This window comes from Gadus macrocephalus, chromosome 16, assembly GCF_031168955.1.
Source record: "Gadus macrocephalus chromosome 16, ASM3116895v1".
Classification (NCBI taxonomy): domain Eukaryota; kingdom Metazoa; phylum Chordata; class Actinopteri; order Gadiformes; family Gadidae; genus Gadus; species Gadus macrocephalus.
Window position 1 is genome coordinate 23,856,605 of NC_082397.1, and position 23,607 is coordinate 23,880,211.

The 23,607-nt window shown below is 46.9% G+C and overlaps 2 protein-coding genes and 1 long non-coding RNA gene across 5 annotated transcripts in view; 2 read left to right on the forward strand and 1 right to left on the reverse strand.

Annotated features, from left to right (window-relative positions):
* vps53 (VPS53 subunit of GARP complex) overlaps positions 1–16,812 on the forward strand; it is a 29,727-nt gene extending 12,915 nt beyond the window's left edge. Inside the window, exons 6-22 of one of the 2 annotated variants that reach the window (XM_060076312.1) lie at positions 24–139; positions 765–884; positions 3,184–3,262; positions 3,447–3,590; positions 4,064–4,206; positions 4,518–4,659; positions 5,590–5,688; positions 6,553–6,647; positions 7,944–8,186; positions 9,264–9,411; positions 10,063–10,145; positions 11,212–11,290; positions 11,464–11,612; positions 11,868–11,937; positions 12,330–12,467; positions 16,115–16,219; positions 16,572–16,812. In XM_060076312.1, the coding sequence (XP_059932295.1) occupies positions 24–139; positions 765–884; positions 3,184–3,262; positions 3,447–3,590; positions 4,064–4,206; positions 4,518–4,659; positions 5,590–5,688; positions 6,553–6,647; positions 7,944–8,186; positions 9,264–9,411; positions 10,063–10,145; positions 11,212–11,290; positions 11,464–11,612; positions 11,868–11,937; positions 12,330–12,467; positions 16,115–16,219; positions 16,572–16,742 (2,124 nt within the window). In that variant the 3' untranslated portion in view covers positions 16,743–16,812. The remainder of the gene's footprint in view (positions 1–23; positions 140–764; positions 885–3,183; positions 3,263–3,446; positions 3,591–4,063; positions 4,207–4,517; positions 4,660–5,589; positions 5,689–6,552; positions 6,648–7,943; positions 8,187–9,263; positions 9,412–10,062; positions 10,146–11,211; positions 11,291–11,463; positions 11,613–11,867; positions 11,938–12,329; positions 12,468–16,114; positions 16,220–16,571) is intronic. The other variant, XM_060076313.1, reaches the window with a different exon arrangement.
* LOC132475275 (uncharacterized) overlaps positions 1–23,607 on the reverse strand; it is a 206,464-nt gene that overhangs the window by 113,020 nt on the left and 69,837 nt on the right. The window lies entirely within an intron of this gene.
* On the forward strand, positions 17,707–19,988 carry rflnb (refilin B). 2 transcript variants are annotated; one of them, XM_060076315.1, is made up of 3 exons: positions 17,707–18,372; positions 18,574–18,635; positions 18,824–19,988. In XM_060076315.1, the coding sequence occupies exons 1-3, from the start codon at positions 18,172–18,174 to the stop codon at positions 19,143–19,145; spliced, it is 585 nt and encodes a 194-aa protein (XP_059932298.1). In that variant the 5' UTR covers positions 17,707–18,171; the 3' UTR covers positions 19,146–19,988. The 2 variants fall into 2 exon arrangements, with proteins under 2 accessions (XP_059932298.1, XP_059932297.1); XM_060076314.1 differs by having other exon boundaries at positions 17,710–18,372; positions 18,541–18,635.

The window sequence follows — 23,607 nt, forward strand, 5'->3', positions numbered from 1 at the left end:
TGTGTGTGCGCGTGTGTGTATAGGTCAAGGAGATTACCAGGGACATCAAACAGCTGGACCACGCCAAGCGCCATCTCACCACCTCCATCACCACGCTCAACCACCTGCACATGCTGGCCGGGGGCGTGGACTCCTTAGAGTGCGCACACACACACACACAAACATACACCTGCACACATGCACATATAAATACCTATATATATATATATATATATATATATATATATATATATATATATATATATATATATATATATATATATATATATATATATATATATATATACCGGTGTATGGTATAAATAATAGCAGATACCTATCTGCTATTTTGGTCATGGGGGGGGAACAACATCACAGTGGGACGCCAGTTCAACTTCCAATATAAGCCTGCCACAAGCTCCTTCCTGGAAATGACACGCACGCCTTTGAACAATAAATGCTCAAATATTTACATTTGTTCAATTCGTTTTCTTCAAGCCCTATTAGTGTTATTATTTTGAGCGTGTAAACAGGCGTAGACAGGTTCCCCTCCTCTGTCATTTCCACAATCCCTTTTTGGAAATTAGAAGAGGCAGCCATTTAGTTTCCAAGGCTGGGGATTTGCTCTGCAATCAATGTGGACCTAGCACCGCGCTCTGTAATGTGTGTGTGTGTGTGTGTGTGTGTGTGTGTGTGTGTGTGTGTGTGTGTGTGTGTGTGTGTGTGTGTGTGTGTGTGTGTGTGTGTGTGTGTGTGTGTGTGTGTGTGTGTGTGTGTGTGTCCAGGGCGATGACCAGGAAGCGGCAGTACGGCGAGGTGGCCAACCTTCTGCAAGGAGTGGTCAACGTGCTCGAACACTTCCACAAGTACATGGGAATACCCCAGATCAGACAGCTGTCTGAGAGGTTGGTGCTTGAACACACACACACACACACACACACACACACACACACACACACACACACACACACACACACACACACACACACACACACACACACACACACACACACCAAAATACTCACCATAATAACCCCCACACAAACACCATAATACACACACCATAACTCACATACACATATACACACAGTTGTTTGATTGAGCTCAATGCCTGTTTGGTTGGCGAAACAATTCAATCTACACGCTATAAAAGGTGGAATATTTTAGTTTGCCGTCTTCGTGCAAGCAGGCTGTTGGTGGGCCGCGGAGGTTCCTCCCGAAGCACGATGCTTTCACAAAATGTGGTTTCACAAATGATATAATAGGCTCCTCTTCAGGTGGTCCGCTCCCAAACCTATTATATGGCAGGGAATCAAGAGTTATTTAGAAAATTGCTTCCTGTTTATATTTGAACTTACTTCCTCTTTACACACACACACGCACACGCAAGCACAGAGAGCGACGCACACATAGAGAGACACAAGCACGCATAAGCGCCTACATGCATACAAATACGTGAACGGAAGGAATGGTCTAGACTGGGTTCCCTTCAGGGAGCCCACTAAAGTGATGTAAACGTATCAATTTGAGTTTATGTGAGTACTAAGAATGTGTCCAGAGGATTCGTAGATTGCAGTTTGTACTTGGCAGTACCTACCAGAATACATTTCTAGCAGTGAGTTACGTTTTCCACTGAGGAAGGAATAAACCTGAGAATATTCTCGCTATCAATGTGACCCTACAACAGATCACCTACACGCCTTTGGTCGACCACGCTTTTCGAAGACTCGGACCGCTTCCTTCAGTGTTGTTTGTGCTCGTTATTTCTTCCCCTTCGAATAAGTAATCAGTCAGGAGCCTGTCGGGCCCTTTTTGCGATCAGGCTCACTGTCCCCACCCAGTATAAACCAGAACGGATGGAGTTATGCTATTTGTGAGGGTGGAGGTGGGAATCAGAGAACACACACACACACACACACACACGCGCACACGCACACGCACTAAATCACTTAGAGTGAGATACACAGACACACACACGCACACTGAGTCACTTAAAGTGAGGTACACAGATACACACACACATACACACACACACAGTCACTGAGAGTGTGATACACAGACACACGCATGCACACTGAGTCACTTAAAGTGAGATACACACATACACACACACACAGTCACTTAGAGTGAGATACACACGGACGCACGCAGACCGAGTCACTTACAGTGAGATCAGCACCTACAGTCGCTCACAGCGATCCTCACCCACAGTAACGTACAGCGATCCACACAGTGATGATCGCTGTGTGGAGGTGGAGATGCGTCCGTGCAGGACTAGTGCTTAGAGAGTTAATGAGAAACCATCAGCCGAGTCCGCAGAGGGAGGAGACATTTAGCGTGTGCGTTAACCACAACGGCCTGGATATTAGCATGTGTATTAGTCACACTAGACTGGGGTATTAGACACAATACATTAGCGCTGGATAATAAGCAACCTCCTCACTGTTTAATAACGCACACAGGCACACTAACGAGATAATGTACCCGACGCAGGCCTTGAGAGCCCTCACCGAGAGAGAGGCAGAGAGAGGGACAGGCCAGAGGTCTCTGCCAAGCCCTTGGCATCGGTCTCCACATCAATCTCCCCCTCACCTCACCGGGGCTCCTCCGCCCGCGTGTTTACTCTAGTGGTGGTCCCGCTGGCCCTGGCTGATCTGGGGGGTCGCCCAGCCGCCTGGAGCCACACACCGGGCCCCCGGCCAAGGACAGGCACACCAGGAAATAGACAAGAGGCCTCGCTTCACATAAAGAACTCCCTGTCTCTAACAGCCAGTGCTGTGGGCATCATCATAGACACGCACACACATGCATGCATTGCACGCACACAAAAGGGGGCACAAATATAATAACTCCTGTAGTGGTTGTGTTGAGATGAGTGGTGGCATTATTGTTTGCGTGCGCTGGATGCACTTCATAGACCAGCACATCATAGACCAAAACATCATAGACCAAAACATCATAAACCAGCACATCATAGACCAGCTCATCATAGAACAACACATCATAGACCAGCACATCACAGACCAGCACATAATAGACCAGCAAACCTTAGACCAGCACATCCTAGACCATTACATCATAGACCAGCACATCGTAGACAAGCACTTCCCAGACCAGCACATCATATACCAGCTTTTGCCGCGAAGGATGGCTTCCTGGGAAGAACACCAGTGTGTCTTATCATTCTATCCCTGTTCTGTTCAGAGTGAAGGCAGCACAAAGTGAGCTGGGAACACAAATCCTGGCTGATTTTGAAGAGGCTTTCCCCTCCCAAGGGTCCAAGGTAAACAAACTGATGTGCCATCTGCAAACATCACAATCTTTTATTCATATTGATACTTCCTCCTGTATGCTACTGCTTTACCGGCTGGATTTGATGCACTTGCGCATTTGGAAAGCCATCACAAAAAGCCCAGCTGAGCTGTGATCTAAACCCGCGGTGTACTGCGTTCCTCCCCTCTGGACAGAGAAGTGGGGGTCCCAGTAATGTGCTGAGGGACGCCTGTCTGGTGGCTAACGTGCTGGACCCCCGCATTCGACAGGAGATTATCAAGAAGTTCATCCGGCAACACCTCTCAGAGTACCTGGTGCTCTTCCAGGAGAACCAGGACGTGAGTACGGGGCAGATCAGGGGGATGTGAGCTGGATCGGGGCGACGGGCAGGCCCTCAAACAACAGAATAGATGGTCTTTAGAGCTCAGTTAGGGTAGCATGGAAGGAACTGGAGAACTAGGAGTAACACTTAGTTAAAGTCGTCTCTGTGAGGGACATGTCTAGATAAACTTTTGTTACTGGAAAACATTTTCCAAGATCCAACTATAATTAGCTAAAAAAATCCTACTTAGAAGGTTGAATAGTATGAATCTTGTATGTGATATGTACAAATATCATGTCATGTGCCATCCAAGTCCATAAAAATTAACCATCTTCACGATATATAATATATATGATGGGGACAAGCTCCGTTACATAGACATTATAAATCCCCTTCAGCCTTCCTCTATCAGCCGGCCTGCTGACCTGCTACAGCTCCATTAGAGTCTTTCCCTGTCTCTCTCCCCTCCCCAATGGGGTGGGGGTGCAGGTGGCATGGCTGGACAAGATCGACCGGCGCTACGCATGGCTCAAGCGGCAGCTGGTGGACTATGAGGAGAAGTACGGCCACATGTTCCCCGAGGAGTGGTGCATGACAGAGCGCATCGCCGTGGAGTTCTGCCACATCACCAGGTGGACTCTTGCTCTCGCTCTCGTTCTCTCACTCAATCACAATGGAAATAGAAATAGTGTTACGTGCATGATACTTATTAGTGATCTGCGGCTAACTTGGTAAAGATAAAGATAAGATGTACCTTATACATCAAAGACCAAGAAAGTACAGCATTTGAAGCACTCTTGCACTGATTTAGTGTGTGTGTGTGTGTGTGTGTGTGTGTGTGTGTGTGTGTGTGTGTGTGTGTGTGTGTGTGTGTGTGTGTGTGTGTGTGTGTGTGTGTGTGTGTGTGTGTGTGTGTGTGTGTGTGTGTGTGTGTGTCCCTCAGGGTGGAGCTGGCCAAAGTGATGCGGACGCGGGCTAAAGAGATCGAGGTGAAGCTGCTGCTCTTCGCCATCCAGAGGACCACCAACTTTGAGGGCCTGCTGGCCAAGCGCTTCACCGGATGCACCCTGACCGACGTCCCAGGGGTAAGAACACACATGCACAAGCAGCCGCTCACACTCAAGATACAAAATGTATATACCTATCCCCTAATGCCAACAAATTGTTAGGCAATCTTTATTTACAGTGAAACCCAGATGGCACAGAAGGTCTGTCCATGCTGTTGTATAAAAGTGCCTGTTGGTCGGGGGTTGGGGTAGGGGTCGGCTTAGCTCGGGAGGTAGAGCAGGTTGACTTGTAACCCGAAGGTTTCTAATTCGATCCCCGGCTCCTCCTACTTGATTGTCAATGTGTCCCTGAGCAAGACACCTTACCCTAACTGCTCCCTACGACAACCATACCTGGCATGGTTGACTCGTGTCCTGTTTCTATGAACCGTTTTAAGTCACTTTGGATAAAAGCGTGCCAAATGCCCTAAAAGTCTAAAGGTCAAGGTGGGTTAATATTAAGGAAAGCTTAGCTCAGCTCTGTGCGCTGAAACCCTGGCTTCAACAGAGGGCCCCCCGTCCTCCACATCTCTGCCTCCTCATGTTCTTAAGTCACGTTGTTACAGGGGGTCCGATGTTAGCGGCAACACCATTAGGTTACCCTGCATCTTGCAATCGAGTCTAATGGTTAAAATTGAGCCATGCTCATCCCACGGCATGTGGCATGTAGCTCAGGAGGTAGAGCAGGTTGGCTGGTAACCGGGAAGTTGCTAGTGTGTACCCGAGAGTGTCGAGGTGTCCCTGAGCGAGCTACCTCACCCTAACTGTTTACCGACGAGCTGGCTGTCACCCTGTGTGGTTGACACCACCGTCAGTGTGTGAAATTGTGCATGAATGGGTGAATGTGAGGCAATATTGTAAAGCACTTTCAGTGGCCTCTGGTTTGAATAGCGCTGTATAAATGCAGTCCGTTTAACCTTTACTGGTTGAGGCTTGTCGTTCTGACAATCCCCTTGTTGGTCTGGAAAGCAGAAGAAGGCTGACAGCCCCCTGCAGTCCACCAACCCCTTCCTGGAGGACGAGGCTGCGGACGACCCGGGCTCCGAGAAGGAGGAGGACCTGGACCGTGTGAGTGGACCCCCCCTGACCCCCCTGGCCTCCTCTGACCTTTGATAGTTGCAACTCTTTAACAACGACCCTCTCATCTCCTGCTGCTTTGTGTGTTGTGGGATGCATCGTCTGTTTCAGTGGAAGGCGGAGTCGTCGCCCATCTGCCGCTTTATGTTTCCTGTGTGTGTTCCTCCCAGAGCGATACGACGACACACTGATTTATAGTAAAGCTTGGAATCTTTTTTGTATTCCAGCCAGATCAATACATCTACTGATTTAAAGTAAAGCTTTGTTCACTCTTTTTATCCAGCATTAACAAGAACCACCCTGTAGGCAATCAGTGCAGATGAGATGATTATTTTAGATCACATTCGATTCGATTAAAATAGATACATTTGATTATAATAGGTTCAATTAGATTAGGTAACATCCGATTTCGGTGAGATTAAATTAAATTATATTATATTTAGTTTATTTTTATAAGACCAGGATGAATTTGGTTAAATTCTATTCGGTTTCATTAGGTTAGGATAGGTCAGATGAGGTCAAGTAAGGTTAGATAGTATTGGTTTAGATTAGATTTGGTTGTGTAAGATTGGACTAGATTGGGTCAGATCAGATGAGGTCACCCGGTTCCAGTTGCGGTCCAATGGGCCACAGATTCCATTGTGTTCTAAAAGGGAATCTTCCCTCGTCCTCTTCCACCGCTCCGTCTCTCAGCTCAACACCGCTTCCATCTCTCGTGACCTTTCCCCCCTCCGATTGCTAAAGGGAGAGTGAGCAGCAATCTCTGAATGTGCGAATGGGTTTACAGTGCGACAGCATACTGAACACTGCACATTGTTTAACCCACTGGCGATTCTTTCCCCCCCCCACACCCAGCCCAGGAAGCCCAAGGCCCCGGACAACCCCTTCCACGGCATTGTGTCCAAGTGCTTTGAACCCCACCTCTACGTCTACATCGAGTCCCAGGACAGGTCAGTCACCAGTTCACAGGCTCACCAAACGCACACGTATGTACTTATGTGTACACACACAAGGTGATATATGCATGTGTGTGTCCCCCCCACTGTCGAGAGAGAGAGAGAGAGAGAGAGAGAGAGAGAGAGAGAGAGAGAGAGAGAGAGAGAGAGAGAGAGAGAGAGAGAGAGAGAGAGAGAGAGAGAGAGAGAGAGAGAGAGAGAGAGAGAGAGAGAGAGAGAGAGAGAGAGAGAGAGAGAGAGAGAGAATTCTCCCCCTCCCCTTCTTTTTACCTTCCTCTATTATTTTGGTAATCTCATGTCTCCCTCTTTCTCCCTATTTTCAAACCTTTTCATCCTCCTGTATTTCTTTCTTTGTAATTTTTTTTTTTCCTTTGCTTTTATGATCTCTTCCACCCTCTTGACCTTTCCCTCTTAGTCACAGTCGTGTCCCCAGGAACGAGGGCACAGGCGTGGGATTGCCTTCCTTGCAATCTCTTGGATCTCTCAACTGTAATGCTTTCTCGCCTGTGTGTGTGTGTGTGTGTGTGTATGTGCGGGCGTTGGCTCTTTTTTCTTCCCTGTTGGTTTCCTTGGGACTTGGGAAACAGTGAGCTGAACTATTCTGCCACTGGAGCCTTTTCAAGCCCGGCTCCGAGGCGGCTCCCCAGCCAGACCCAGCGAACAGAACAGGGCAGGGGAGAACAGTGGCCGGCTTGTTGTGTTCTTGGCCGTGGGTCTGCCCGGGCCCTGCTGGAGGCCGGCCAGTCACTAGGTTGTGGCCTGTGCTGGTTGTGGGGAGGGTGGATACTCGGGAGGATACCATGTAACAATGTGTTATTATGAATGTTGATGTTTTTAAAGGTATCTACGGGCTAGTGCATTTTTTATAGGGGCACTTTATTTTAATGGATTTGTGTGTGAGTGTTTATGTGAGTGGATATGTACGTGTGTGTGTGTGTGTGTGTGTGTGTGTGTGTGTGTGTGTGTGTGTGTGTGTGTGTGTGTGTGTGTGTGTGTGTGTGTGTGTATATATGTGTACACATGTCTGATTTTGTGTGTACTTCTGGGTCTACGTACGCGCCTGGATGTGTGCGTCTATATCTTCACTTGTGTGTGTGAATGTGTGTACATGCTCATGTGTGTCTGTTCATGTATTACTGTCTGTCTGTGTGTGTGTGTGTGTGTGTGTGTGTGTGTGTGTGTGTGTGTGTGTGTGTGTGTGTGTGTGTGTGTGTGTGTGTGTGTGTGTGTGTGTGTATATATCTGTATATCTGTCTGCCCCCCCTCCATCATCTCTCCCCCTCCACACAGGAACCTGGGCGAGCTGATTGACCGCTTCGTGGCGGACCTCCGAGCCCAGGGGCCCCCCAAGGCGGGGCCCGAGGAGGGGGGGGCGGTGCTGCCCAGCTGCGCCGACCTCTTTGTCTACTACAAAAAGTGCATGGTGCAATGCTCCCAGCTGAGCACCGGGGAGCCCATGATCGCTCTCTCCACCATCTTCCAGAAGTACCTGCGCGAGTACGCATGGAAGATCCTGTCCGGCAACCTGCCCAAGTAAGATGCCCATGAGCAAGGACATGCAGCACTGTACGGGGGCAGGTTTTAAACCTCTGATTGAATGGGACGAGGTCGTCAAAAGGAGAATCCCTACTTTTCAGTAGGGATTGGTGGCCATGCTGCCCATTGATTCAAACATGCAGTTAGACACATTTTGAATTTGTATTTGCACAATTTCAACCGAAATTTCAGCTGCCTTTAAAGATAAAATCTATGAGAATGAAGGGTAATGGAAAGGGAACATTTCTCAAAGCAACATTAAACATCCCGTTTTGCTCCATTCAGCCCCTCGGCTACCAGAGAAAACATTCTATGAATAGTTATCAGTGGGGAGCAAAGCCCGGCGTGGAAGCCAGCCCATGTTATTGGCTTCCTGAGTCTAATCGGTGTACATCTGTTTTGGTACCTAACATTCTGTTGGTGTTTTGACAACTTTTGACAAATAAGTGTGCCACACCCCAAGCTTTTCACTTCCCCAGGAAGCCCTTTGTGTTTCTGAGCTTTCCGTCTAACGGCTAATGTCTTAAGTCTCAAGTTTAGTGCGCTTGCATGCTATAGGGGTCTGGAGCTGGTTTGGCTGCTGCACCAGCAGCTGTACATCTCTGGCCCATCGGCCACATCAGAACATCTCTCTCTCTGTCTGTCTCCGTCTCTTTCTGTGTGTTTGTGTGTGTGTCCCTCTTTTTTAGACACACACACACATGGGCAGAAATATCTCCCGCAAATATGTATGTGGGGGGGTAATTACATCTTGCACTAGCGAAACACAGATGTAGCCATAACAATTATCCTACCATATAAGTATGGCCCGAATCACAGAGCAGGCAGTGTTTTTGATTAGAAGCCTTGTTTTCAACACACACACACACACACACACACACACACACACACACACACACACACACACACACACACACACACTAATATATTTCACATTTACAACCATGCAGCAGTTCCTCATATCTGCTGCTGGTTCTTTAGCCAATATTGGTTTCTCTGTCATGTGGGAAATCACCCTGGACCCTCTCTTCTCTCCCTCCCTCCCTCCCTCCCTCCCTCCCTCCCTCCCATCAGGACCAGCAGCAGCAGTGGAGGACTCACCATCAGCAGTCTGCTGAAGGAGAAGGAGGGATCGGAGGCAGCCAAGTTTACTGTGGACGAGCTCTGCCTCATCTGTAGCATCCTCAGCACCGCCGAGTACTGCCTGGCCACCACGCAGCAGGCAGGGTGCACCTTCAGTACACATTCATCACCACACATTCATTACACATTCACCACACATTTACTACACATTCCTCACATTCACCACACACTCGCTACATATTCACTGCATATTCACTACACATTCATACATATTCCCTGCATGTCTGACTGCCCACCACGCAGCAGGCACAGCTCACATGTAATGCAGGAAGTACATTCACAGGCATTGCATGTACCACACTCCCCTGCTTGTTTATTCATGGAACGAGAATGTATTGAAACCCCTGTTGCTTCAGGACTTGTAGGGAACTCAATGTGACAGCACTCTGAGAGTGTCCTCACTGATTGTGTCCACACTCAACATGCAACACGCAGCCTGGATGTAGTCAACTCATGTGGAATACTATGCAACATTGAACTGCTTCATCTTACAACATAAACACACATAGAGGACACTTCTACATGTCCACTGGTGCCGATTAATAATTGTTCTGTATAATCATGGGTATCCACTCAATACAATACTTTTTTTAATCTAATTGTGTGTGTGTGTGTGTGTGTGTGTGTGTGTGTGTGTGTGTGTGTGTGTGTGTGTGTGTGTGTGTGTGTGTGTGTGTGTGTGTGTGTGTGTGTGTGTGTGTGTGTGTGTGTGTGTGTGTGTGTCCTCTAGCTGGAGGAGAAGCTCAAAGAAAAGGTGGACAAAGTCCTGGTGGAGAGGATTAACCTGACTGGGGAGATGGATACCTTCAGCACGTAAGAGCCCTTAATCCCTTTCCTGTTCACTCCATTGTTTCACTGTCCCCTCTCTCAGTACCAGGCTCCATACAGTGCACCCTCAAGCCCACCACTCCCAACAACCATTTACATTTTATATTTAGGGCATTTTGCTGACGCTTTTATCCAAAGCGACTTACAACCATTCATTCACACATTCACACCGACGGCGGAGTCAACCACCCAGGGACAAAGCCAGCTCGTCGGGAGCAGTCAGGGTGCCTTACTCAGGGAAACATCAGGCTAGGAGTAGGGATGCACCGATCCGATATTTGTATCGGTACCGATATTGAAGACATTTCTAGATCGGGTATCGGTGACAAATGGGCCGATCAATATTTAAAAAAATAATAATATTATTATTATTATTATTTATTTTTTTACGTTTATGTACATACTTGAATCCTATTCCTACTACCTTGCTGCTTTGATAATTGCATTTCCCACGAAAATGTTCTCACGGGATTAATAAAAGTGTATCTATCTATCTATTGGCTGGCTGATCTATTCAGTTTCTATGCTGTGCGCTGTGAGTGACGTCATAAACAAGCTACACGCCGTGCGGAGCCTACAGTGATTGCAAAATGGAGCGAGCAAAAGGATCTGCTATCTGGAGCTATTTCACTTTACCTAAGCCAGCAAGCTCCACGGCTACATGCAACATATGCAAAGTAAATGTCCCGAGGGGTGGTACTAAACCTTCTAGCTTTTATACCACAAACCTTATAAAGCACCTCCAAAAATTCAAGTCTCATGATCCCAGTCTTTTCCCCTCAATGAAACGTACAGTTTGTAGCCATAATTTCGCGCTGTTTTTCTATATCGGTATCGGATCGGTATCGGCCGATACTAAACCTCAGATATCGGTATCGGTATCGGAGGTGAAAAAAGCGGATCGGTGCATCCCTAGCTAGGAGGAGCCGGGGATCGAAATTACAACCTCCCGTTTACCAGTCAACCCGCCCCATCTCCTGGGCCATTGCCGCCCTTTCAACCAGTCCAGTGTTTACATCTAAGCCGCCGTGGTCTCCTCTTGGGTCCTCAGGGTGATCTCCAACAGCATCCAGCTGCTAGTACAGGACCTGGATGCTGCCTGTGACCCAGCTCTCACCGCCATGAGCAAGGTAGCAGAGGGCCGCCCCACCCGGCACACGGACACCCACACAAACCCAACCCACACAGAATGTCATAAAGGACGTCTCTCGGCTCTTCGTGTGAATACTGCTTGCTTGTGTGTAACTTTATATGTACATCCAGCCTAATGGGTTGCTCTCCATCGGCTCCCCTGTCCCTCCAGATGCCCTGGCAGAGCGTGGAGCACGTGGGGGACCAGAGTCCCTACGTCACGTCGGTCATCATGCACATCAAGCAGAACGTGCCCATCATCCGGGACAACCTGGCCTCAACGCGCAAATACTTCACGCAGTTCTGCATCAAGTTCACAAAGTACAGTACAGTTACGGTGCTCAGAGAGAATAACGCATGTACAACAGGGACAGTTCACAAGTCCCTTACTCACACACACACCTTACGTTTCCGACAGGTTGCACTCGCCTTGTTGCTAAATGGATCATTTTAAAACAAACTTGTTAAAACATGTTTCCAAAGTCAATACTCTGAAGCAGTTCAAGCCGACTCCCCTGCGGCTTTTATGAACCATGAAGCTGACCTGATCTGCTCTCTTCTGTCTCTCGTCTCCAGCTCTTTCATCCCCAAGTTCATCAACCACCTGTTCAGGTGTAAGCCAATCAGCATGGTTGGTGCTGAACAGGTAACAGAGATCATTTACATTTGCATTTACATTTGACATTTTTATCCAGAGCGACTGACAACGGTTAATAAACATATTGACACACCGACGGTGGAGTCCATGCAGCCAACTTCTGGTAACAAGTCAACCTGCTCTACCTACCTAGCCGAGCCCTGTCCATATTGTTCCTTATACGGCCACTAGCCTGTGTTACACATATCCACAAAGAAAAACAACGTAATACATTATATAAAACTCGGCTAACAAACACATCATGTTGCACTTGTTGCCACTGTCCCAGTGTTGTGTTAGATTGACTCGGGAGGTCTGCGAGGTCATGTACCTCATATCTGAGGTTGTCTCTTAGGAGACCCTCCTGTAACGGCTGACCATCTGTGTGCCCCCTTCACCAGCTGCTCCTGGACACCCACTCCCTGAAGACGGTCCTGCTGGACCTGCCCTCCATTGGCTCCCAGGTCAACCGTAAGGCCCCCGCCAGCTACACCAAGATCGTGGTGAAGGGCATGACCAGGGCCGAGATGATCCTGAAGGTGAGTGCCAAGGTCTCCCGGGAACCTTCCCTAGGTTTCTGTTTCCTAACGCCGTTTGGATCTCTGAAAGTGTAGTATGCTGGAATTCGGAATTGAAACAGAGAATGCACTTGAGTATGTGTTAAGGGGAGCCTGTATTTTTTAGGTAAATCTTTACAAGACTTTATGGTTAATTTCCACTACCTGCAGTTTGTAGTGTTGTACTATTGATATAATGGTGCATCATGGGATTTGAAAGTGCCATAAAATGGATGCAAAATTGGATTAAATAACAAAATTATCTACTTTACATTTGAAATAGTTACCAGAGATTACAGTTCACCTACATAGGGACTTTTTTATTATTTAATCAGAGTGTAGCATAATCATGCTTCAAAACTATTGTTTGCGCTGCGAGTCTTGAACAAGTTGTATGTTTTCAGGGACATTCTACCATAAGCTTTGTTAGTGTGACTTGTTTTGAGAATAACAGCAGGTGTGATGAGTCGTCGTAGTTCTTGTGAGTCACGCAGTGTGGGGCAGCCAAACATTGCGCTTCTACAACGGTTGATTCATGCCTGCGGTGGGCAATATGCCTTCCCAGCCAGTGGGTGTATGGATGAACTCGGTGACTACTCACACCACTCAGTATGGGCATACTGAATGCAAACTAATTCAAACATTCAAATGATTAAGTGCCAATCAAAGTAAAACCACTCGACTGCTTTTAAACTGTTTCAATTGTTAGTATATAGCTTTGCTTGAAAGAAAAGAGTTTAGCGAATGAGTTGATTGCAATACATAAAGAAACATAGGTTTCTGTGTGTCTCCTCATGAGGGTAGTAGGGGGAGAGACTGGTGAGGCTACAAGCAGAGGAGAGGAGGATTCAAGTTCAATACCAAGACCCTGATTGGGAAGACCTTCATGTTCTACTCAGCCCCTCTCCCTCACAGCTAACAAATAAATATGTGTGTCTGTCTGCACAGAGTTCAGCGAATGTGTTGAATGTATAAGTCCTTACATAGTCCTTTAAAACACAAACATGGCTGTTCTGAGCTCTGGCCAACAGTCCGCTGGCCCAGTCTGCAGCTCACCACTTTTTCCATAGACTCTAGAAACTGCGGGTCTAAGAAACAATATGCTCAATTAACCCTATTGTGTGAGTGTTTGTGGTTTGACTCGTGAGGCTGACGGTAAAGCAAATGCACAAGGCATCATCATCACACACATCAGTTTGTTTTTAGGAAGAATAACTCCTCAATTATGGATTCACCCAACACTGCATGAAGTGGACCTTTTTTAATGAGCATTTTTCCATAAACTGGGCCCCTTCACATTAGTTTACAACGGACGCACGCACGCACGCACGCACGCACGCACACAGGAAAGCAATATGTTGGAAAAGGAGGGAATGCACACATCTATACTGTATGTCAATGTCCATGACTCCGGCACATGATAGGAAATGTTTACATCATTGTGACTCATCACCACCACCAGTACAACCACCAGTACCACCATCAGCACCCGGCCGCTGCCCTAGATGCAGGCAACATTGATTCGACATTAATAATTGCAAATGGGATTCGGCTAATGGGCCTCATTCACAGATTTACTGATGGTACCCAAGAGGGGGGGGTTGTATGTAACTAATGGATTCCTACCCCACCCTTATGACCTGTCGCTGGTTTCCTCCTCCACATTTACCCCCATGTGTTTACTTACAGACGCATGCACGGTTCACGCTGTCTGTTCCTTCCTTTATTTTTCCCTCTTTCAGAGTCCCCTGAGACTGGTTCTTCCTTCCCAGTGTTTGTGAAGTAGGGCAGACCTTGATGTTTGAAGCAGTCGCAGCGAGCTGCACCCAGCCCCTGCTTCCACATTGAAACAGTGCCATGCTACCAGGAAGTAATGAGCCAAACTCTGTCACAGCTGCTGAGACCCAAAGCCTGTTAAAGACATGTCTGCTTTCAGGCGCACAGAGCTGGTGTCAATTTAGGAACTCCTCCACTGAGTGAGTCGGGATGAGCAATTCACAATTACTCTCACTGAGATTTTGGTTCTATCTGTTTTGAGCTCTCCTGGGTTGAGTGAACTTTGAGCAGAACTGAGTTTGACGGATGGGCGGTGATTTTCCCACAATGCAAACCAGAGGCACCATGGTGGGTCTGAGTGTGTAGGCTACTTTATGGCGTTCATAAGATGGCCTCCTCTTGGCCTATGTCAGGCTTGTCCCAGCATTGCCCGCCCTCTGTAAAGAGGCCTAACATGGGACCTGTTAGATAGCACTCTATGTGGCCCAGGCCCTGTCTTTATGTTTACTCAACCTGCTGCTTTCTCCCATTCCCATTCTGCTGCTCGTTTCATTCTGAGGGTCTCTCTTTCTGTATGTCTCTCTCCAGCCTCCTCCGGTTTTTCTTACAAGGTCCCTCTAGCCGAGGCCTTCTCCTTGGCCCCACTCCAAGACAGTTGCTAAGTAAATCACTCAGTTGGGCAGTTGTAGGAAGGAACTAAAGAATTCCACACAATCCTGAGCGTTTCTGGCCAGCCTGTCCTCCCCCCCCCCCCCCCCCCCCCCCCTCCGTTACACACCATTTATCCACAGCCTATGCCTCCGTAGCCTCACTTTCTCATAGCCCCAATTTAAAAGGGGGAATGGATTGATTGGTGTGCTTTGTCATGGAGCAGGAGAGAGTTGTCATGCGAGGAAGTGGAGGGCTTCCCCCTCTAAAAGACATGTCTGTGGGCCATGTGTTCGGCTCGCCTGCCCTGAGACCGCTGGAGAATCGATGCTTAATCCATGTTGTTCAGTGCTACTAATTATCGCCCTTCGGAAATTTTACACACATGTTCTTATTAATCTATTATCAGCAGCGTTTCCTACTCCTATATTGTTTTCCGGGAATTTTAACATAGTAGCGAAAGTAAACGTTAAGACCCTAACCCTTACATATATCGGTAAACAATCGCGCTATCTGTAGTGACCGCAACCGTGACGATAGTCCTTGAAGTCCTCTGCTCATGGTTCGTCATAATGCTGCTTTCACTTTACTTACAGACATGCGGTTGTGATCACGCAGAAAATATTATTTGGGCTTGATATGCTACAACTTGTCAGTGAGATTGGGTAATTGCCACGCATACGCAACACGCTAAAAGGTACAGAAGTCTGTAAGGATTATACATTAACACAATAAGACAAGGTTAATTTTTGATTGTATTAGCTAGCGAGTAACGATGAGTCCAAAGCAAACAAGAGACAGAGGCGCTTCACAAGGAACCGCGGATCACAATGCATACCGAGGAGCAAATGAATACCATATTTTGTATCCCGCCCTCCTTATGTTTGAGCTATGCAAATTATTCAATTTTTTCTGCAAAGACTCAATTATTATTGCAAAATAATCACCGGGGAAGCTAATTCACATCCAGTCATGCGTAGAGTAATTGGTGGAGAGAAAGAGCGAGAGGTCTATATATAGTCCTGTACTCCTGATGTTTTGCTTACAGCTTGAACCAATTGCGTGCTATCTTTTACCCCCCAACCCAGGCTGCCTGGGACTGCACATATGGGATCATTTAAGGCTTTCCTACTCTGGCCGAGGCTGGTTCACAGGAAGGCTGGATTGGAGCTGCTTTAAACTCTCCTCCTCCTCCACCTCCTCAGGTAGTGATGGCCCCTCATGAACCAGCGGTGGTGTTTGTTGACAACTACATCAAGCTACTGGCTGACGGAAACCCTGAGACCTTCCAGAAAATCCTGGACATGAAGGTCAGCTTACACAAAGTCTCTCTCTCTCTCTTCTCTCTCTCTCTCTCTCTCTCTCTCTCTCTCTCTCTCTCTCTCTCTCTCTCTCTCTCTCTCTCTCTCTCTCTCTCTCTCTCTCTCTCTCTCTCTCTCTCTCTCTCTCTCTCTCTCTCTCTCTCTCTCTCTCTCTCTCATTAATCGAGCTGATGATTTTTATATGATGTGGTGATTTACATCACCCTGTCATTAAAAGGCTGTTATTATTACCTAAATAAAAGAGAATGAAATTAGGCCTTTATGAGTATTTCTTTTGGTGGATTTACTGTCGATATGTCAGTGTTGGATTGATCTCCTTGTGTGTGACTGTGCCGTCCAGGGTCTGAAGCGCAGTGAGCAGAGCAACATGCTGGACCTCTTCAGGCAGAGGCTGCCCACCCCCCCCTCGGGGTCCGACGGCGGGCCCAGCCTGTCCTTCAGTGCTCCCACACCTGAGCAGGAGTCCTCGCGCATCCGCAGGCTTGAGAAACTCATCAAGAAGCGGCTGTGAGGAGTGGATCTCCCCGCCATGTCTTTTCATGCTTTAGTTACACACCCCAGACTCTCATCTCACTGTGAAGGGTGCGACTCTCATCTCACTGTGAAGGGTGCTGTTGAAGATGAATGAGTGAATGGCGAAATTTTGCTTTAGGTTTTTCTTGACGGATAATATTATTAGTACGCAGACGCGAAGTTGGGTTGAGAAGCAACATTGTTTGACTGTAACATGAAGCTACAAACAAGATTGCTGGTTCCTCATGCAGACCTGCAAACAGATCACCTGGGCTATAGTTTGTACCATGTCACCAGAATGCTACAAGATCAAGACAATGATGTCTCTTTTTTGGAAGTGTGTGTGTGTGTGTGTGTGTGTGTGTGTGTGTGTGTGTGTGTGTGTGTGTGTGTGTGTGTGTGTGTGTGTGTGTGTGTGTGTGTGTGTGTGTGTGTGTGTGTGTGTGTGTGTGTGTGTGTGAGAGAGAGATGGGTTTGCTCAACATTTGGGACATGGCTACGATGCTGTCTTCACAGATTTAGAGAGTTAGACCACACTGTTCATCTTCACACTGGAAGATTGAGAGGCGATTTGGAATTATTCATTATAAAATGTCCTATTAACTCTCAATATTTAAATATTTGGCATTATATCACTTCAATCACTAATATTCCAAGGATGTATTGTGATATTGTTCATTCAAAATGCAACAGTGTGTAAACTGTTTTAGAAGTCAGTATATCAATCAAATTCATATGATCTTCATGCAAGTGTACACATTCCTCATTTGTTGATCTTTATGTCTCTTGCTTGAATGTGCCAGTGCTAGGCAATTGTTGAACACTATTAAAATCTTAACCAAACATGTTATTTTTCTTTTTCACATTTTTTTAAACTGAAGCATGAACTACTTTTTATGTTGCGCTTGTGCAACCCTATTATCATAATATTATCCCGTCTTCCAATCAGCAGCGAGGAAATGCTTTGATGGGCGTTTCCTTTCCTGGATCTGTTGAACAACAACGAGGCCTTTTGATTAGACGAAATGTGAAGCAGAGTAGCGGATCGGACAGCCTCAGCGGCCTTTTTAGTCCGTTTCCGAGTTCTGCGAGAGGCTTCTTCCAGCTGAACGTCACTCAGTGGGATGTGACCGTGGGACAAAGTACATATTTGTAGTGGGACAGATGTGTGCTGCCCGAGAGTAACGTCTAAGTGGAGTGGCTTTTCCGCTGCAGAATCGATACAGCTGCAGGATCTATCCAGCGGCACGCAGACCTTCACCACTGCGGGGAATCAACGGTCGGTAACGTTCTGTTCTATCGGGCTTAACGCACAAACCCTGGACCATTGGAGGACTTCAGGAACCTCAGTCATCTGGAAGTGGCCCTTTCATCACTCTAAAGCCACTTTTGGTAGTTGAGCAACATTGTGCAACTTTTAATCAGACATGGTGGGCAGGTTAAACTTGCCAAATCTATGTGACACCGATCCACTGGGTATGAGCTGTAGGGCGGAAAGAGTCCTGGATAGTCCCGACTCGGGGCTCCCCCCCAGCCCCAGCCCAAGTGCCTGGCTGCTGCCCCTCTCCACTGATAAAGGGGGCATGAGTCCGGTGTCTGAAGATGAAGGCAGGGATTTATGTATCATGGTATGTATTGCTTTACAACTCGATGGACACATGTGTAAAGTTGTAATCTCTAGAATGCTTGCTTTATGTCCACGTTGATGAGAAGAAGTGGCTTCATGCTGAATGGAGCCATTGAGCCATGAGCCCTTTTCCAGTCCCCACAGGAATCACCTTCTGCTTACTTTGCAGCCTCCAAGTTTACGCGTCGGATCTTTCCCTCAGCGGCATCCGTTGTCCTATGGAGAGGGAATTGAGCTTGACCCCCTGCCACCCAAGGAAATAAGGTAAGGGTACTAGGTGACCCAATAAAATAGTGCTGAGCATTGACCAAAGTGTAGCAAACTATTTGCAAGGGAAAAATGATGTGACTTGACCTGGATCATCACCATACCTACAGCCTCACTACCTATCCAGTATACCCGATATGAAAGGTATGTATCTCTATACTTATGTGACCCCCCCCCCCCTGTAGATACACCTCGTCGCTGCAGTACCACTCGGAGCGGCACTTCATCCAGGACGTGTCCATGCAGCCGGGCGTCCAGGGCCTGGAGCTCTGCAGCCAGACGGTGATGGCCCTGCCCCACAGCACCTGGCGGCGCTACAAGACCAAGCTGGACTTCCAGCAGCGCCAGCACAGCCAGCGCTTCCGGAGCACCATCATCGTGTACCCCAAGCACGCCCACTCAGTGTACACAACGGAGCTGAGCTACGACTGCCATAGGCTTGCCCGGCGCTTCCTGGCCAGTGTGGAGCTGGAGGCGGTGGACCGCACGTGTCGACTCCCCCAGTGAGGACGTGACGGCCGTGTGTTGTTCCGGAGGAGGACCTTGTCTGTGCCTTTTGTGTGTTTGATTTGATGGAAGGAAGGAAGCCTGAGTGGGTCCCACTGATGGACTTGCAGGGGGGTCGGGCGCTGTGTACAGATGAACAGGAACTCTTATGTTCTGGATCGTCGTCCCGGCGCCGTTGTTGCCTTGTTGTCAATGTTCTTAACTTGTAGGCACTAGTTTAATTATACTTCAAATACGTGTACAGTGAGTCCAAGATTTTGTTTAAAAGGATGTTAATGTTGAAGTATTCAGAAGAGGATGGAGGATATGGAATATTTTAAAATACAACTCAAATTTTATATTTTACATCTTCAGTATTCAAACAAATCTTGTACGGTTGGATGATGATTGTAGGCTGGGTTTGCATATTGCGAGTCGCACATACTAATGAACGTACACATAGTGCGTTGCAAATAACACTGCACAACATGAACAAAATCCCATTTGTTGAATTATGTTTGCTCTTAGTTCATCGTTTTTCGGTCAGAAGTGAGCTTGCAGGCACTTATGTTGGATGAACATCAGCGGAAACAAACTGCTGAAGGAGAAACCTATTAATTTAACCTAATGTGTCCATTTTTACTGAGAAGGAAAGACAAATCAAACAAGCTAGATTACTGTTGACCTGATCAGAGTAATGTTGATGTATTTATTCTCTACACATGTACTTTACTAAAGGTTATTGACTACCGAAACAGGCCTTTGCATTATTCAGATATCCAAAATGTATCTTCTGATGTTTTTAATTCATCTAATAGTTATTTTCTTATTGTTTATTGCAAAATAAACTTTGTTTTAATTAAATGTGATCATTATTTATTGCGTTAATGTAAAAAGCATTTTGGGGACCTAAATGTTTGTAGTGCAATGTTCACTGTAATGGGTTTATGTTGCATGGGTAGGTAATGCAGCATGCTGTAGGAGTAGAACGACTACGCCCTCTAGTGGACCGTAGGTCTAAATACAATTCAAAATAGAGTGTCTTAAAGGTGCCATGGCATGAAAATCTCACTTTATGAGGTTTTCTAACATAAATATGAGTTCCCCTAGCCTGCATATGGTCCCCCAGTGGCTAAAACTTGCATTTGGTGTAAAACGAGCACTAGGTGTTCTGCTCGCCTTTGAAAAAACGGAGGCTCAAGCGTGCTGATTTGGAATGTGGTTTCATATGTCGTCACAAGGCATCTAAGCTCCTCCCCTTACTCTGCCTGGCCCGCCCAGAGAATTTGGCCCGCCAATGAGACAAGACCGTGCGAGCGCCACGTGTGTGTGTGTGTGTGTGTGTGAATACACACACACACACACACAGTGTATACATATCGGGCACCTGGGCACGTGGACTCCGCAGGCCCCCCCCCCCCCTTCCAACATAAACACACGCACCCAGAATACACACACACTTATTGGCGATAATAAGTCATTGGCCTATACCGGCAACTCAGCAGGATTTGGAGCACAGGAAAGGCAACCTCACAATAATTATACAAATAAATGCATCTTTATTGAACCAAAACAGGATAAAAAATATAGATAATTTATGAAATTCTTGGCGATTTGAACGAATTTTGAATGCTCAGCTTTCAACCACAAATAAAAACGACTTAAAGCAACTCAATACGAACAGTTCCTTACATTAATTGACAGTAATGCATTTCACCTATGAAATGCATTTTTTCCGGGCTCTGTTCCGTGCAAAATCCTCCACGATATCATCAAAGTCCAGTACATTGGTAAGGTCGCTCTCAATTGCCATGAGAGAAAGTGCCTTGAGGCCTTTTGGTGACATTTTCATCATCAGTTCATTTTTTATCCTGGACAGAAGAGAGAATGACCGCTCCCCTTCGCAATTACTGACGGGCAGAGTCAGAAAAGGCCATAGTACTAAATAGGCCTACACATTTGGATACATAGATTGCAGTCCACAATCGAGTATAATTCGTAGCAGTCCTTTTGGGGTTGCATCACCTCCAGGCTTGTTAAATGATCTGAACTGAATAAATTCATTGCTTCAACGCTCCACTTAGTTCGCTGTTGCTCCATGTTTAAATGACATTGTCTTGTTCGTGACCGGTCTCAAATTCACAAACTGAAATAGTGCCCCCTATTGATCTTTTTATTAATTTATTTACTCAGTAGTAATAGGCCTACTATTCGCTTGAATTTTTGTATTTCTCTACTGATTGCTTCGACAATGCAACATTAAAAGTTACTAACGGTGGGGCCCAGGGCCCCACTGTTAGTAACTTGTGGGGCCCAGGGCCCCACTGTTAGTAACTTGTGGGGCCCTGGACCCCACTGTTAGTAACTTGTGGGGCCCTGGGCCCCACTGTTAGTAACTTGTGGGGCCCTGGACCCCACTGTTAGTAACTTGTGGGGCGGCTCAGGGGGGCCCAAGGGCCCCCCTGAGCCCTTGGGCCCCTGGGCATGTGCCCGGTGTGCCCGTGCAGTAATCCACCCATGCTTTGACTCCATCAAGAACATGAACCGCGACATGGAGGAGAAAGGGATTGTTGGCCGCGAATGTCTCCCGCTTGAGCCCCACTTCCCGCTGCCGATGGACCACCGCCTTGGCGCTGCAGGAGGCGGAGTTGCCCGGCAACAATCCCTTTCTCCTCCATGTCGCGGTTCAGTCTACTTCAGATTGGTGTGGACGTGGAAGATCCAGGAACGTCGGAGAATCCAACACGGTCGTTATATTGGCTCACACAGCTTTTGGCCGTGATAATATATATTATATGATATAGATATCTATGTATATGATATTATTTAGATATAGAGCTCCAGGACTCCTGCGTGTTCTAGAATATTTACAGAACACGGCTAAAGGCTGTGTGCGCCTTGCCATTGCAATGCATCCACTGTAAACAGAGCGCATGGTACCGTGGCTGCAAGCTGCTCAGGGACACACCCCCACTCTCCTCCTTGACCCGCCTCGCTCATCCTCATTTGCATTAAAGCTACAGACACCAAAACAGCGCATTTGGGGGAAGCTCAATGTGCGACTGGCTCGGAGTGGCTGTAACTCTGCACCACGGCTGAATTTCGGGAATGACTTTGAATACTGTGTTAGGGGCCCAATAATACCTATATTAAAGCATCCATAAAAGAGCATGTCATAGCACCTTTAAGGCCCATTCACACCATACGGTAAATACGGATACGGACCATTTCGTCCGGTCCCGGAGGTGTTTCGTCCGTCAATGGGTCCGTCGCCTCTGAGCTTACGAATCCGGAGTGTTCCGGGAGAAACTGAGCAATACTACCGGAAATCGAGGCGGCAGTATAGAGTCACAAGTCAGACCATTCATGAAAATAGATAGAGTAGTATAATATCTGATATGTATATATTGTGTTTAACGTTTTATGCTTATCTTATACTATATACCTGACCTTTTTATTTTATCGTTCCCCTGCTTTGGCAATGAGTTGTAACTGGTCATTTAACAACATTTTGGGGAGATAATCTGCGGGTTCTTGAAGGGTGTCACGTGCCACCGCCGCCTAGGCCTACACTTTTTGCACTTTTTTTTGCAGATTTCAGATGACACAAAGCAAAATAATCTCTACAGATGTCATGTTTGAGATTGTCGATGCCGTTAATTTGTGAAACGACAGTCACTGCCCTCTACAGGATTTATTGCGTTTCGGAGGTATGAATCGGCCTTTAAGCCCATTCACTCCCTACGGTAAACACGGATACGGACCGTTTCGTCCGGTCCTGGAGGTGTTTCGTCCGTCAATGGGTCTGTCGCCTCTGATCTTACGAATCCGGAGTGCTCCGGGAGAAACGGAGCAATACCAACGGAAATCGAAGCGGCAGTATAGAGTCAGAAGTCAGACCATACGCGAAAATAGATAGAGTAGTATCTGATATATATTGTATTTAACGTTTTCTACTTATACTATATACCTGACCTTTTTATTTCATTGTTCCCCTGCTTTGGCAATGAGCTGTAACTGTCATTTAAAAATCGTGCAACATTTTGAGGAGATAATCTGCGGGTTGGTGAGGGGTGTCACATCATAACATGCCAACACACTTTTTGCAATTTTTTTGCAGATTTCAGCAAAATATTATGCCATGTTTGCACAGATGCCATGTTTGCGATTGTCGATGCCGTTAATTTGTGACACGACAGTCACTGCCCTCTAGGATGTATTGCTTAAACATCCATAACAACGCTGAAACCGGACGGAGGTATGAAGGGTAGTCCCGGAGGCAACGTTTGACGGTGTGGGTGTCAGATTGACTCGGCTGCCAGATCGACTCGGGTCCTAGATGCGCAATAATGACGCACTACCTGTAAACGCTGTCTTTTAAATGCGCATGCGCGTTTCATTCATTCCCATGTTATTCCCAAGTATTAACGATCTCGTTTTGTTTTCTAATCTATGAATAATAATCGAATGTGCAAATTATTGT